This window comes from Chlorocebus sabaeus, chromosome 28, assembly GCF_047675955.1.
Source record: "Chlorocebus sabaeus isolate Y175 chromosome 28, mChlSab1.0.hap1, whole genome shotgun sequence".
NCBI classification, from domain to species: domain Eukaryota; kingdom Metazoa; phylum Chordata; class Mammalia; order Primates; family Cercopithecidae; genus Chlorocebus; species Chlorocebus sabaeus.
The window spans coordinates 12,673,678-12,688,822 of NC_132931.1; the positions used below are offsets into that span (position 1 = coordinate 12,673,678).

The 15,145-nt window shown below is 48.5% G+C and overlaps 1 protein-coding gene across 1 annotated transcript; it reads left to right on the forward strand.

Annotated features, from left to right (window-relative positions):
- The first annotated feature begins 741 nt into the window (after positions 1-741).
- Positions 742-10,265, forward strand: AZGP1 (alpha-2-glycoprotein 1, zinc-binding). The gene is made up of 4 exons (XM_008018605.3): positions 742-852; positions 4,790-5,050; positions 8,557-8,832; positions 9,709-10,265. Exons 1-4 carry the CDS (start codon positions 777-779, stop codon positions 9,990-9,992), a joined length of 897 nt encoding a protein of 298 aa, XP_008016796.1. The 5' UTR covers positions 742-776; the 3' UTR covers positions 9,993-10,265.
- The last annotated feature ends 4,880 nt before the right edge of the window (positions 10,266-15,145 follow it).

The window sequence follows — 15,145 nt, forward strand, 5'->3', positions numbered from 1 at the left end:
ACGCCCCCACAGCTACTGCAGCCCCACTGCCCCCAGGAGCTGGCAGTTGCGACCACTGCCAAGACCACCAGAAGGCATTGTCCACTGCACCCGCCTCTTTGTTTCCCAGACACTTGACCTGATGTCCACGGTAGTAGCTTCGACTTGCTGAGCATAAACCCCGTGCACACTTGCTGGTTCTATTGCCAGGGAGGCTGCAAAAGGAGGATGCGGCTATTTCTGTTTCCATCATGGAAGGCTGGGGTTCCACAGGCACCGAAAGGAAGGAGGGAGAGATGGGAATGGGAATGTCCTCCAGACAGCTCTGGCAGGATCGGGTGAGGGAGAGTGAGGGTCCCGCCCCAGCTGGGACTAACCAGGTCCGTATCCTGGACATGTTGAGAGTTTTTCCAGAAGGCAGGGATGTAGTCTGGTTTGACAACACCCAAGTGATTCCAGAGGGTGTCATAATAGACTGGAAGGGCGACACATCCCAGACACCTGTCACCCATCACACACACCTCCCATCCACTGGCATCATTCCGCCCCAGGCACACACAAAGCCTCAGTCCAGAGATCAACTGTCTCAGCTCTGAATTTGTATAACGTGTGTGTAGACTCATTCATCACAACCTCTGCCCAGCCTAGCTTATGTATCATGTTTTTTTTTTTTTCTCTATTAGGGGAGGAGCCTGTCCTGGCACTCCCATTGGCCTGTAGATTCACCTCCCCTGGGCAGGGCCCCAGGACCCAGGATAATACTGTGCCTCCTGCCCAGAACCCTCCAAGCAGACACGATGGTAAGAATGGTGCCTGTCCTGCTGTCTCTGCTGCTCCTTCTGGATCCTGCTGTCCCTCAGGAGACCCAAGATGGTGAGTGCAGAAAGCAAGGGATGGGTGCTGGAGGGGACTGGAAGAAGGTGAGGAACAGGACACCTTCCTCACACCTGGCTGGGAGAAGGGATAGATGCAGCTGGGATTCCCTGGCATATGGCAGGAAAGGGTGCCCAAGGCTGTCAACTCACTCAGCTCACACACTTCCAGGAGCATTCAGGGAGCCTCTGCCCTCACCCGAAATAAGACCTTCAGGAATCTGAATCTAAAATCCTTAGTTTACAGTGAAAACAAAGACTCCAAAGACCAAGCCACCTGCTCGGGATCAGACAGCCAGGACGGAGCAGGAACCACGCGCGTGGAGCTGCTTCTGCTCCTGTTCCTTCCCTCCTTCCGGTGGCTGGGTACACCTGCCTGATGCTGTTGGAAAGACAGAGTAACCCCAAGGGGAAAGTGGGAAGGCAGGTCGGCTGGAGGGATGGTGCTAGAAGGAAACCTGTGCCCTCAACCCACACTCAGACACAGCTGCAGTAGGTCTGGAAGGCGAGTGGCCGGAAGAGAAGGCAGTGGGAGCTTGGGGAGATCAAGAGTCACTTCTAGGACAGGGGAAGGAGGCTGTTTGTGGCATGAGAATGTGCAGGATAAAGACATGGAAGCAAATGGCTTTTCAGTTGTGTGAGTTTAAAATTGGTGACATTTACAAATTGTCAGAAAAGGTGTTTCATGTTCATTGTATAACAATCACTTTGGAATGTTAATCCCATTCTGCACCAAAATCTGAATTATTCAAGGTTCTCCAGAGAAACAGAACTAATAGGTTGTACACATATACATATATACGTACATACACATACATACATACACTGTATACACACGCATACACACACACAGGAAGAGATTTACATTATATATATGCAAAAAAGAGAGAGAGTGAGAATAGAGATTTATTTAAGAAATTGACTGACACTGTTGGGAGGAGTGACAAGTCCTAAATCTTCAGAGCAGGCCAGCAGACTGGAGACCCAGGCAAGAGCTGATGTCTTAGTCTTGAGTCTGAGGGCAGACTGTAGGCAGAATTCTTTCTTCTTTAGGAGACCTCCGAGGCTTTTTCTCTTAAGGTCTTCAACTGATTGGACGAGGCCCACCACTATGGAGAATAATCCACTTTACTCAAGGTCTACTGATTTTTTTGTAAATTAAAAAAAATTGTGGGTACATAGTATGCGTATATATTTATGGGGTACATGAGACGTTTTGATTCAGGCATGCAGTGTGAAATAATCACATCATTGAGAATGAGGTATCCATCCCCTCAAGCTTTTATTTTTGGTGTTACAGACAATCCAGTTATACTCTTTTGGTTATTTTATTTTATTTTAAAAATTTATTTGATTATTTATTTATTTATTTTTGAGACAGAGTCTCACTCTGCCACCCAGGCTGGAGTGCAGTGGCATGATCTTGGCTCACTGCAACCTCTGCCTCCCAGGTTCAAGCTATTTCCTGCCTCAGCCTCCCGAGTAGCTGGGACTACAGGCACCCACCACCATGCCTGGCTAATTTTTTTGTGTTTTTAGTAGAGACAGGTTTCACCATGCTGGCCAGGCTGGTCTTGATCTCCTGACCTCGTGATGTGCCTGCCTTGGTCTCCCTAAGTGCTGAGACTACAGGCGTGAGCCACTGCACCCGGCCTCTCTTTTGGTTATTTTAAAGTGTACAATTAAATTACGATTATTATTATTATTTTTTTGAGACGGAGTCTTGTTCTGTCATCCAGGCTGGAGTGCAGTGGCGTGGTCTTGGCTCACTGCAACCTCCGCCTGTTGGGTTCAAGCAATTATCCTGCCTCGGGTGTGCACTGCCACATGGCTAACTTATGTATTTTTAATAGAGATGGGGTTTCACCATGTTGGCCAGACTGGTCTTGACCTCTTGACCTCAAGTGATCCACTCACTTCAGCCTCCCAGAGTGCTGGAATTACAGGCATGAGCCACCGCACCTGGCCCCAATTAAATTATTATTGACTATAGTCACCCTGTTGTGCTATCAAATAGTAGGTCTTATTCATTCTTTTTTTTCTTTTTTGGTGACAGAGTTGCCCAGGCTGGAATGCCATGGTGCAATCTTAGCTCACTACAACCTCTGCCTCCCGAGTTTAAGCGATTCTCCTGCCTCAGCCTTCCGAGTCACTGGGACTATAGGCGTTTGCCACCACGCCCGGCTAATTTATGTATTTTTAGTACAGATGGGGTTTCACCATATTGGCCAGGCTGTTTTCAAACTCCTGACCTCAAGTGACCCACCCCCCTCAGCCTCCCAAAGTGTTGGAATTATAGGCGTGAGCCACCACACCTGGCTCCAGTTAAATCATTATTGACTAGAGTCACCTTGTGCTATCACATAGTTTTCTAACTATTTTTTTTGTACCCATTAACCATCCTCCCAATTTCCCCCCACCCCTGCCACTACTCTTCCCACCCTTTGGTAACCATCCTTCTACTCTCTTTTTTTTTTTTTTTTTTTTTTTTGAGACGGAGTCTGGCTCTCTCGCCCAAGCTGGAGTGCAGTGGCGCGATCTCGGCTCACTGCAAGCTCTGCCTCCTGGGTTCACGCCATTCTCCTGCCTCAGCCTCCCGAGTAGCTGGGACTACAGGCGCCCGCCACCGCGCCCGGCTCATTTTTTGTATTTTTAGTAGAGACGGGGTTTCACCGTGGTCTCGATCTCCTGACCTTGTGATCCACCCGCCTCGGCCTCCCAAAGTGCTGGGATTACAGGCGTGAGCCACCGCGCCCGGCCTCCTAACTCTCTATGTCTATGAATTCAATTGTAAGGTCTACTGATTTAAAGGTTAATCACATTTAGAAACTCATGAGCAAGAATAATTTTAGTAATTGAACTAGGATTCTGCCATATGACCTCCAACATTATTAGCACCTATATAAATTGTATCATAAAATAATTGTGGAACTATTATGGAAATGTTCCTCTCTCCCAGATTCCACCTTGTACCAAAATGTAAGGTATAACCCCAGGAATTCTGAGCTCCATCCTAGTTTTACGCTGTGCTAATTCAGTCTGAGTCATTTCTTGAATTTTCTAGTAAATTCTCCTTTCTACCCTTTGTAACTATACGTATTTGTCAGGTTAAGCTAGAAATGTTAATTTGTTTTTCTGAGACAGAGTCTCACTCTGTCGTCCAGGCTGGAGCGCAGTGGCATGATCTTTGCTTGCTGCAACCTCTGCCTCTCCGGTTCAAGTGATTTTCCTGCCTCAGCCTCCCACGTAACTGGGATTACAGACCCACACCACCACACCCAGCTAATTTTTGTATTTTCAGTAGAGATGGGGTTTCACCATGTTGGCCAGGCTGGTCTTCAACTCCCGATCTCAAGTAATCCTCCTGCCTTGGCCTCCCAAAGTCCTGGGATTACAGGCATGAGCCATGGAGCCCAGCCTAGAAATGTTAATTTCTAACGCACGTCAGATTCCATGCACATTGGGCAAGGTTCTATTCCTCCATGGGGTGACTCAGGGATCCAGGCTAATTGCATACTGAGACTCTTTCATATTATCCTGTGGCCTTCAAAGTTGTCACCTCAAGGGATGAGAAACAAAAAGGACAAGCCAGCTGGTAGGGTCTTGGACCAGAAGAAAGACATCACTTCTGCTCACATTCTCTTTTGACAAAACTCAGTCACGTGGTCCCAATGTATCTTCGAGGAGGCTGAGTAATGTTATCTTCTTATGTGCCAAGCAGGGGAAACAATGTAGTGAAGACACAGGATGGTCTCTGAAATATCATCCTTAGCATGAAAGGAGAGCATATTCACTTGAGTGAGCCTCCAGTGGTGTAAGGTTAATGACAGGAGAAAGAGCTACGGAGGAAGAGGCCAGTGGGCAGGCCTCCCCTCCTAGCCCTGTGCAGCCCCACAGTGGGACCCTTGCATGGACCTCAACTGTCTTTTCTTTTGCAGGTCATTACTCTCTGACCTATATCTACACTGGGCTGTCCAAGCTTGTTGAAGACATCCCCCAGTTTCAGGCCCTTGGCTCACTCAATGACCTCCAGTTCTTTAGATACAACAGTAAAGACAGGAAGTCTCAGCCTGTGGGACTCTGGAGACAGGTGGAAGGAATGGAGGATTGGAAGCAGGACAGCCAACTTCAGAAGGCCAGGGAGGACATCTTTATGGAGACCCTGAATGACATCGTGGAGTATTACAACGACAGTAATGGTCAGTAAACAACAAACCACGGGGGAGGAAGGTCTAACCCAAGAGGCAGCCCCTCAAGTGTGAGTGGCAAGGGGTTAGCAGGATGGAAATAGTCCCAATCCCAGAGAAGGAACAGAAGACACAGCAGAAATGCAGACATGTCCACATCCCGCCCACACCACAGCACAGGTGCTCCCCACTTTCCCATTGATTGCCCCATCCTCATCCCAAGCCTCAGCTCACACAGGAAGTGATGGCAGAGTCACTTCCTATCCAGGCACCTCTGACCTCTCACCTCCGCACCTCATGCATCAGAGGCTGATCCCCCCGTGAGAAGGCATCAGACTCACCCCTGTCCAGGGAGGTTGCCTGGAGAGTGAGCCACTCTCAAAGTCACTCAGACCTGGGCTCACCTGGTGGCTCTGCCAGTCCCAGCTGTTGACAATGAAACGTTCCCAAAATATCTGGTCGCAATCTGCAAACATTGGAGCACTGAGACCTACCTCCAAACAAGTTTGTAATATTTAACTATATCTATTCTGTGAAGGATGTCACAGTCTGTCCTAATCTCCCTTGCAGCTCCATTGCCTAGGACAGGGTGCAGCCAATATTGGCTCAATTGAAATTTGTGGAAAGAACAGAGAAAAGCACCCAGCACAGACTGTAGCCCATGCTGAGGGCTGAGGAAGTGCTGGATTCAAAACCGCGGGCTGTTAGAGTTTCCCGCAGCCCTAAAGTTTCTCCTCACCGTGAGATGCAGACCCAGGAAGGGCCACCTGCACTGTGGCTGGAGGAGCTGGTGGCAGAGCCCGCGCAGAGATGGTCCCTGTGCCCCTGGCCCAGCACTTTTTCTGCTAAACCACACTGCCAGCCCCAAGGCAGCCAACCTCTGGCCTGGTGAACTGCTGGTGTTAAATTATCATAGAGTGGGTGTCAAAAGGTGGGCTACTAAGTACAAAAATGCCCAAGGTGCTACATGGGATCTGAAGGTTTCCAAAAGGAGGCAAGAAAGAGATAGGCAGACGTTTGAAGGATGTGGGGTGGGAGGTCTTGGTAAGGAAAATGGCCCGGGCTGTGTATCAGCAATAGGAGAGGAGGGGGCACAGGTGACCAGAAAAGACACTGGGAGAAGCTTTGATGGACAGGAATAGAAATGTCAAAGTGGATAATTACGAGGAAGGAGGATGAAGAGATGAATACAAGGTATTAGAAAATAATATTAGGCAGGGCTCGGTGCCTCACACCTGTAATCCCAGCACTTTGGGAGGCTGAGACAGGTGGATCACCTGAGGTCAGGAGTTCGAGACCACCCTGGCCAACATGGTGATACCCCATCTCTACTAATAATACAAAAATAGCCCGGCATGGTGGCGCACATCTGTGGTCCCAGCTACTCAGGAGGCTGAGGCAGGAGAATTGCTTGAACCCGGGAGGCAGAGGTTACAGTGAGCTGAAATCCTACCATTGCACTCCAGCTGGGGTGACAAGAACGAAATGTTGTCTAAAAACAAAAAACAAAAAAAGGAAATAAGAGTAACTGACATTTACTGAGCACTTACTTTGTGCCAGGCCCATCTATGAGCATATATAATGCTCAGAATAGTCCCCTGAAACAGTGCTCTTGGCATTGCCGTTTCAGAGGTGAGCAAATAGAGGCCCAGGGAGGTGACTGGCTCTGGTTCAGGCAGCACACCAGGTGGGGGCGGGGAGAGACCCGGGTCGTGAGCCCAGAAAGCTTGAGAGCTGTCAGTGTCTGTGCCAACAGCACTAACCAGTGCTGGGTAAACACCTGCTTTTAAAATCAGAATGAAGAGGCTGTGTCCCCCACCCTAAGGAGATGCATTTCTGAGAGTTGTGGCTAATGGGCAAGAAGGTTGGGACTTTAGAGATTTGGAATAAAGATATCAAACACCGTCTCTACTAAAAAATACAAAAAACTAGCCAGGCGAGGTGGTGGGTGCCTGTAGTCCCAGCTACTCGGGAGGCTGAGGCAGGAGAATGGCATGAACCTGGGAGGCGGAGCTTGCAGTGAGCTGAGATCCGGCCACTGCACTCCAGCCTGGGCGACAGAGCGAGACTCCATCTCAAAAAAAAAAAAAAAAAAAAAGATATCAAACACCAGAAAGGAAGAAAGAAGTGATCAGATTAGGGTTATTTAGGTGATGATATGAACTCTTCCTAGAACTGAGAGAAAAGGAGAGTCTTCCTTTCTCATATGAAATCACAAATAATTTCTAGCCAATTTGGAAGTACACTTTGGTGTGGTTGTGACAGCTTCCTCAGGACTCAGCATAAATTAAAACAAATTAATTCTCCTTAGAAGAGATGCTGTAGAAGAGATAGAAATCTATCTATATTCTGTAGCTCTTTTTTTTTTTTTTTTTTTTGAGACGGAGTTTTGCTCTTGTTGCCCAGGTTGAAGTGCAATGACGCGATCTCGGCTCACTGCGACCTTTGCCTCCTGGGTTCAAGCGATTCTCCTGCCTCAGCCTCCTGAGTAACTGGGACTACAGGCTACAGGCATGTGCCACTACGCCTGGTTAATTTTGTCTTTTTTTTTTTTTTTGAGACAGAGTCTTGTTCTGTCATTCAGGCTGATGTACAATGGCACCATCTCAACTCATTACAACTTCTGTCCCCCAGATTCAAGTGATTCTCCTGCCTCAGCCTCCCGAGTAGCTGGGATTACAGGTGTGTGCCAGCACACCCAGCAAATTTTTGTATTTTTAGTAGAGGCGAGGTCTTACCATGTTGGCCAGGCTGGTCTCAAACTCCTAACCTCAGGTGATCCTCTGGCTTCAGCCTCTCGAAGTGTTGGGATTACAGGCGTGAGCCACTGTGCCCAGCCTAATTTTATATTTTTAGTAGAGATGGGGTTTCACCATGTTGGTGGGGCTGGTCTCGAACTCATGACCTAAGGTGATCTGTCCTCCTCAGCCTCGCAAAGTGCTGGGATTACAAGTGTGAGCCACTGAGCCCAGTGGTTTTTTTTTTTTGAGATAGGGTCTCACTCTGTCACCCAGGCTGAAATGCAGTAGTGTGATTTTTGACTCATTGCAGCCTTGACTTCCCAGGTTGACGTGATCCTCCCACCTCAGCCTCCTGAGTAGCTGGGGCTACAGGCATTGCACCACCATGCTGCGCTAATTTTAAAATTTTTTTAGTGGTGGAATTTTGCCATGTCACTCCGGCTGGTCTTGAACTCCTGCTCAAGCGATCCACTTGCTTCAGCTTCTCGAAGTGCTGGGATTACAGGCATGAGCCACAGCACCCAGCCTGTAGTTCTCTTAAGCAGGAGCATATCTCATCTGAGACAAACCTGAAATGCCAAACCAAACTGAGTTAGCCCCTCTCTGTCTGCTGTATATATTGGAGTAATGACCTATTTGTCTTGATAAAGGGATTGCATGCTTGAATTGCAGAAACTTTTATTTCTTTTGGGATGCCCAGTGTGCAGGACCAAGAGTTATTTCGATAAATTTCGCACCAGGCTGACTGTCTCTCTGTGGGGTCGGGGGAGTTTTCAGGGTCTCACAACTTGCATGGAAGGTTCGGTTGTGAGATTGAGAATAACAGAAGCAGTGGATCATTCTGGAAGTATTATTACGATGGAAAGGACTACATCGAATTCAACAAAGAAATCCCAGCCTGGGTTGCTTTGGACCCAGCAGCCCAGAACACCAAGCAGAAGTGGGAGGCAGAACCAGTTTACGTGCAGCGGGCCAAGGCTTACCTGGAGGAGGAGTGCCCTGCGACTCTGCGGAAATACCTGAAATACAGCAAAAATATCCTGGACCGGCAAGGTACTCACTGCTTCCTGCTCCTCAGTACTGAGCCCAGAATAAAAGATGATCTCAGGCTACGAGCTCAGGCAACATCTTAGTCTGGTCTCATTTGTTCCTGGATGTCCCTCAGGCCCCCAGCTTTCATCTTTTAGGATTCATTCCTTCCCTGGGATGATGTAATTTGTGGTCCAAAAAGAACATCTCAAAATTTCACTCAGAATGGGTCAGGAAGGCTATTCTTTCTTGATGGGTGTCCCCAAATCATCTCCAATTGACAGACAAGGAGCTTGAGATCAGAGAGGTGAGGTTAACACTGTAAGAGGCAGAGCTGGGACTCAAATTCCAGATTTCAGATTCCAAATCCCATCGTTGTTTCTCTCTACAATGATGCCTCCCATCTGGGTGGTGGAGAGAAGGGAGGTGTGTAAAATGTCAGCCCCGGAAGGACAAGAGCGAGCCAGTGTGAGCGGGACTGATGGCTGCAAGCTGAGACTTGGATTGGAGTCGTAGTGAGACTCAGGATTGTGCAGTGCTGCAGGGAAGCGGTTGCTGGATAGAGGCATGGGCTGAACCGTGCGGCTGGACTGAGACTGGGGGAGAGGAGAACTCCAAAGCCCACTGAGAAGTGGGAAAACGTGGAGAAGTGCACGGAACATTTACAACTTATTGCCGTCAGAGTCAATACACGGGTGGGGGGGGGACTGGGCAAGAGGGAAAGCGTCAGCCTTCCCTGATATTCTGGAACGTGTCCTGGGGCTGGGGGTGGGGTGGGGTGGGCAGGAACAGAGCTTAGAGCTCTGCTGATCGCTGACAGCCAAGGGTCGGGGTGGGAAGAGACCTGGGCCGGGAGAAGTCGACCTCAAGCCTGCGGTGTCACGCTCTCTCCCTCCACAGATCCTCCCTCTGTGGTAGTCACCAGCCACCAGGCCCCAGGGGAAAAGAAGAAACTCAAGTGCCTGGCCTACGACTTCTACCCAGGGAAAATTGATGTGCACTGGACTCGGGACGGCAAGGTGCAGGAGCCTGAGCTACGGGGAGAGGTTCTTCACAATGAAAATGGCACTTACCAGTCCTGGGTGGTGGTGGCCGTGCCCCCGCAGGACACAGCCCCCTACTCCTGCCATGTGCAGCACAGCAGCCTGGCCCAGCCCCTGGTGGTGCCCGGGGAGGCCAGGTAGGAAGCAAGGGCTGTAGGCAATGTGGGATCTCAGCCCCAGTAGCTGCCCTTCCTGCCTGACATGGGAGCTGAACCACAGAAATCACCCTCAATGGATCCACAAGGCCTGAGGAGCAGTGTGGGGAGACAGACAGGAGGTGGATTTGGAGACCGAAGACTGGGATCCCTGTCCTGAGCAGACCTGGACCCAAAAAATCATCTCACCTTGAGCCCACCCCCACCCCATTGTCTAATCTGTAGAAGTTAATAAATAATCATCTCTCCTTGCCTAACATAACAGAGAATGCTATTTTTAACGGTGATGTGCTGTAGAAATGTGACTAGATTTTCTCATTGGTTCTGCCCTCAAGCACTGGGTTCATCTGAAACTCTTGGTTTCCCCTGGAGGCCATAGTTCCTGGGCACTTTGACCTGGGCAATCCCAAGTGTGGTCTGAACCCCCTTTCCCTTGGGGATTGTTCAGGCGTCCTGTGCTGACATACATAGGTGTGGCCATGGCCTCTCTGGCTGTGAGGTGCTGGAACTCTTCAAGCTTTCACACAAACCCAAACCTCTTCTGTGCCTCAATTTCCCCATACTCCTTGGCTTCCTGGGAGACCTCGCCCTCCACGTAAGCTATTGCATATTTCCACACAATGTTGGTCTTGGTCCAAATAGCCAGAGCTTATTTGAAACCTCTCAGCTCCCCAGGGCACAGCTCAAAGAAGCAGGAATTGACCCTGAGGTTCTCAGACTCCTTCCGAGTAGAGGCCCTGGGAGTGAGTTTCTTTAACTGAGTCACCAACTGTCATGCACAGGTTTCAATCCCAAAAGACACAGCAGAGCTCTCACCCTGACCTTCTCATGAAGTCTCACCTGCCTGTGTCTGTGCTTTTCCTTCCCGTGTGACAAGAACTTCCTTTATGTCCTATGCTCAGCCTCCCACTCTCTATTATTCCAAAATTCATCCTCCAAGCTGAGGTCCTTAACAGTCATTCCCAGCCTGCAGAATTCTGGGTTAATCATCTTATCTTTCAGGAAAGCCCAAATTTGAAGGTTAGTTTTTTTTTTTTTGAGGTGGAGTCTTGCTCTGTCTCCCGGGCTGGAGTGCAGTGGCGTGATCTTGGCTCACTGCAAGCTCTGCCTCCCGGGTTCACACCATTGTCCTGCCTCAGCCTCCCGAGTAGCTGGGACTACAGGCACCCACCACCTCGCCAGGCTAATTTTTTGTATTTTTAGTAGAGACGGGGTTTCACCATGTTAGCCAGGATGGTCTCGATCTCCTGACCTTGTGATGCGCCCACCTCAGCCTCCTAAAGTGCTGGAATTACAGACGTGAGCCACCTCGCCCGGCCGAAGGTTAAATTTTTTTCCGCTTTGGTCCAATTTGGAAATGGAAGCTGAAAATTTATTTCTTTTGTCTAAATGAAATCCACGTTCTCTTGGGAAAGCCATTCAAACAGCAGAAGGGTCCAAATAAGAAGAAGAAAAAAAGAGAAATATAACCATTAATATTTTATTTATTTATTTATTTTTGAGACGGAGTCTCACTCTGTCACCCAGGCTGGAATGCAGTGGCGCTATCACGGCTCACTGCAACCTCCGCCTCCCGGGTTCAAGTGATTCTCCTGTCTCAGCCTCCCAAGTAGCTGGGACTACAGGTGCATGTCACCACTCTTGGCTAATTTTTGTATTTTTAGTAGACACAGGTTTTCATCATCTTGGCCAGGCTGGTCTCGAACTCCTGACCTCGTGATCCACTCGCCTCAGCCTCCCAAAGTGCTGGGATTACAGGCGTGAACGACCATGCTCGGCCAATATTTTAAAATATGAGAATATCTTGGAGAAATCAAAAGTGAAGTATAAACATTTCAGGTCAGTGAGGAAACCGAAAGTCCAGATGAGCAGGTCAGAGCTAGGAAGATTGGCATGGGACACCTGGTGTCATCTAGAGCAGGAGAGGTGGGTGGAAGTGGATAAGGGGGAGGAAACCTCAAAAAACCCAAGTCCTGGCCAGGTGTCGGGGAGAAGGAGAGGGCACAGAGCCACTGACACACTCAGTGAAAACTTCCTGCAAAGTATGAGATTTTTGAAGCGATGGGACCCTTTAGGACAGCTTGCCAACAAGAGGGTCAAAAGATTGTTCCTAACGGGTGGGCATGAGACAGCTGAGAGGGGAGGGTAAGAGGGCCTGACAAGGAGGGTCACCTGGGAGTATGGCTGTGCCAGGAGCATTGACTCAACACATCAGGGAGAGTGAAGAGATCCAGAGAGCCACATGTGGGTCCTTCCACAGTCACTTCCTGTTTCCTCGACAGAGGACCACCTACAGATTCTCCTGCAGGCAGGACCAACTTCAAGTGCCACTGGAGGAAGCCCTACCTTGGAGTATCTCCGTTAATAGCCTTTTTTTTTTTTTGGGAGATGGAGTCTCACTTTGTCACCCAGGCTGGAGTACAGTGGTGTGATCTTGGCTCACTGCAACCTCCGCCTCCCAGGTTCAGGTGATTCTCCTGCTTTGGCCTCCTGAGTAGATGGGATTACAGGTGCCTGTCACCATGCCTAGCTAATTTTTGAATTTTTTTTTTTTTTCTTGAGACAGAGTCTCGCTCTCGCCCAGGCTGGAGTGAAATTGGGAAATCTCAGCTCACTGCAAGCTCCGCCTCCCGGGTTCACACCATTCTCCTGCCTCAGCCTCCTGAGTAGCTGAGACCACAGGAGTCCACCACCACGCCTGGCTAATTTTTTGTATTTTTAGTAGAGACGGGGTTTCACTATGTTAGCCAGGATGGTCTCGATCTCCTGACCTCGTGATCCGCCCACCTCGGCCTCCCAGGTGCTGGGATTACAGGTGTGAGCCTCCACGCCTGACCGATTTTTGTATTTTTAGTGGAGATGGGGTTTCACCTTGTTGACCAGGCTGGTATCAAACTCCTGACCTCAAGTTATCCTCCCACCTCAGCCTCCCAAAGTGCTGGGATGACAGGTGTGAGCCACCATGCCCAGCTCTTTTAATAACATTTAGGGCCAAATATTACCAACAATATTACGGGGGTTTCCGTCCCCTGCAATATTAGGAGTAATATCATCTCCTCCTCCCCTAAATCTTAAAAACAGTATCACAGGGGAATGTACACCCTGTCTGATACTGGGAGTAACATCATCCTCTCTTCCAGTGGATATTGGGAGTAATATCATCCTTTCCCTCCCTGGATATTACAAACGATATCACAAGGGGGTGTACGTCCTCTGCGATATTGCGAGTAACACCATCCTCACCCCCTCTGGATATTACGAACAATAGCACAGGGGGGCTGTACACTCCCTGCGGTATTGGGAGTAATGTCATCCTCTCCATTCCTCAATATTAGGAACAATATCACAGGGTGGGTGTACACCCCTTTCGATATTGGTAGCCATATGATCCTCTCTGTCCCTGAATATTAAGAACAATATTACAGAATGGGTGTAACCTCCTTCAACATTGGGAGTAATATCATTCTCTCCGCCCCTGGATATTAAAAACAATACCAAAGTTGCCGTGTACAACCCCTGCAATATTAGGGTAATATCATCCTCTCCTCCCCTGGGTATTAGAAACAATGTCAGAAGGGAGTGTACACCCCCTGTGATATTGGGAGAAATATTATCCTCTTTCCAACTGGATATTAGGAATAATATCACAGTGGGGAGAGGGTGTACAACTTTGGCGATATTGGGAGTAACATCATCCTTCCCCACGCTGGATATTAGGAACAGTATCACTCTGGAGTGTAAACTTGCGGCGATATTGGGAATAATATCATCCTCTCTCAGTCTAAATATTAGGAAGTGTATCACAGTGGGGGTGCACAACCCCTGCCATGTTGGGAGTCATATCGTCCTCTCCTGCTTTGAATATTAGGAACAATATCACAGGGGGGATGTACACAACCTGAAATTTTGGGAGTAACATAATTTTCTTCCCTCCTGGATATTAGAAAAAATATTATAGAGAGGAATACACCTTCTGTGATATTGGGAGCAATATCATCCTCATTTCCCCTGGATATTAGGAACAATATCACAGTGGGGGGTGGACACCTCTGCGACATTGGGAGTAATATTATCCTCTGCCCCTTGGATATTAGAAAAAATATAACAGAGGAAGTGTACACCCCCTGCTATATTGGAAGTAATAACATCCTCTTTCCCCATGGATGTCAGAAACAGTATCACTGCCGGGTCGTGTATACATCCCCTGTGACATTGGGAGTAATATCATGCTCTCCCCCTCTCGATATTAGGAACAATTTCAAAAGGAAGTGTGTACACCCTTTGTGATATTGGGAATAATATCATCCTTTTTGCCCTTGTATATTAGGAACAATATCACAGGGGGGGTGTACACAATATCATGGGGGGTGTACACACCCTGTGATATGGGAAGTAATATTATCCTCTCCCCCTCTGGATATTACAAACAGTATCACAGGGGGGTGTTCACCCCCTGCGATATTGGAAGTAATATCATCCTATCCCCCCTGGATATTAGGAAGAATATCACAGGGAGTGTACACCGCCTGCGATATCGGAAGTAGTATCATACCCTCCCACCCTCGATTTTACGAACAATATCACAGGGTTGTGTACACTCCCTGCGATATTGGGTGTAATATAGCCTCTCCCCTCCCGATATTACGAACAATATCACAGGGGAGTGTACACACAGGATGTTTACGATATTGAAATTAATGTTATCCTCTCCCCGCTGGATATTTCGAACAATATCACAGGGGGGTGTACACCCCCTGTGATATTCGGATTAACGTCATCCTCTCCTCCCCTGGATATTACAAACAATATTACAGAGGGGTGTGCACCCCCTGCGATATGGGAAGTAATATCATCCTCTCCCTTTCTGGATACTACGAACAATATCACAGAGAGGCAATAGCATCTCTCTACCCCCCCGGATATTACAAACAATATCACGAGGGAATGTATACCTTGTTGCTGTACGTGGAATAATATCATCCTCTCCCCTTCTGGATATTACGAACAATATTACAAGGGGGGTGTACACCCCCTGCCATATGGGGAGTAATATCATCTTCTCCCTCCCCCGGATATTACGAACAATATCATAGGAGGATGTATTCCCACCACAATATGGGGAGTAATACCTTCCTTTCC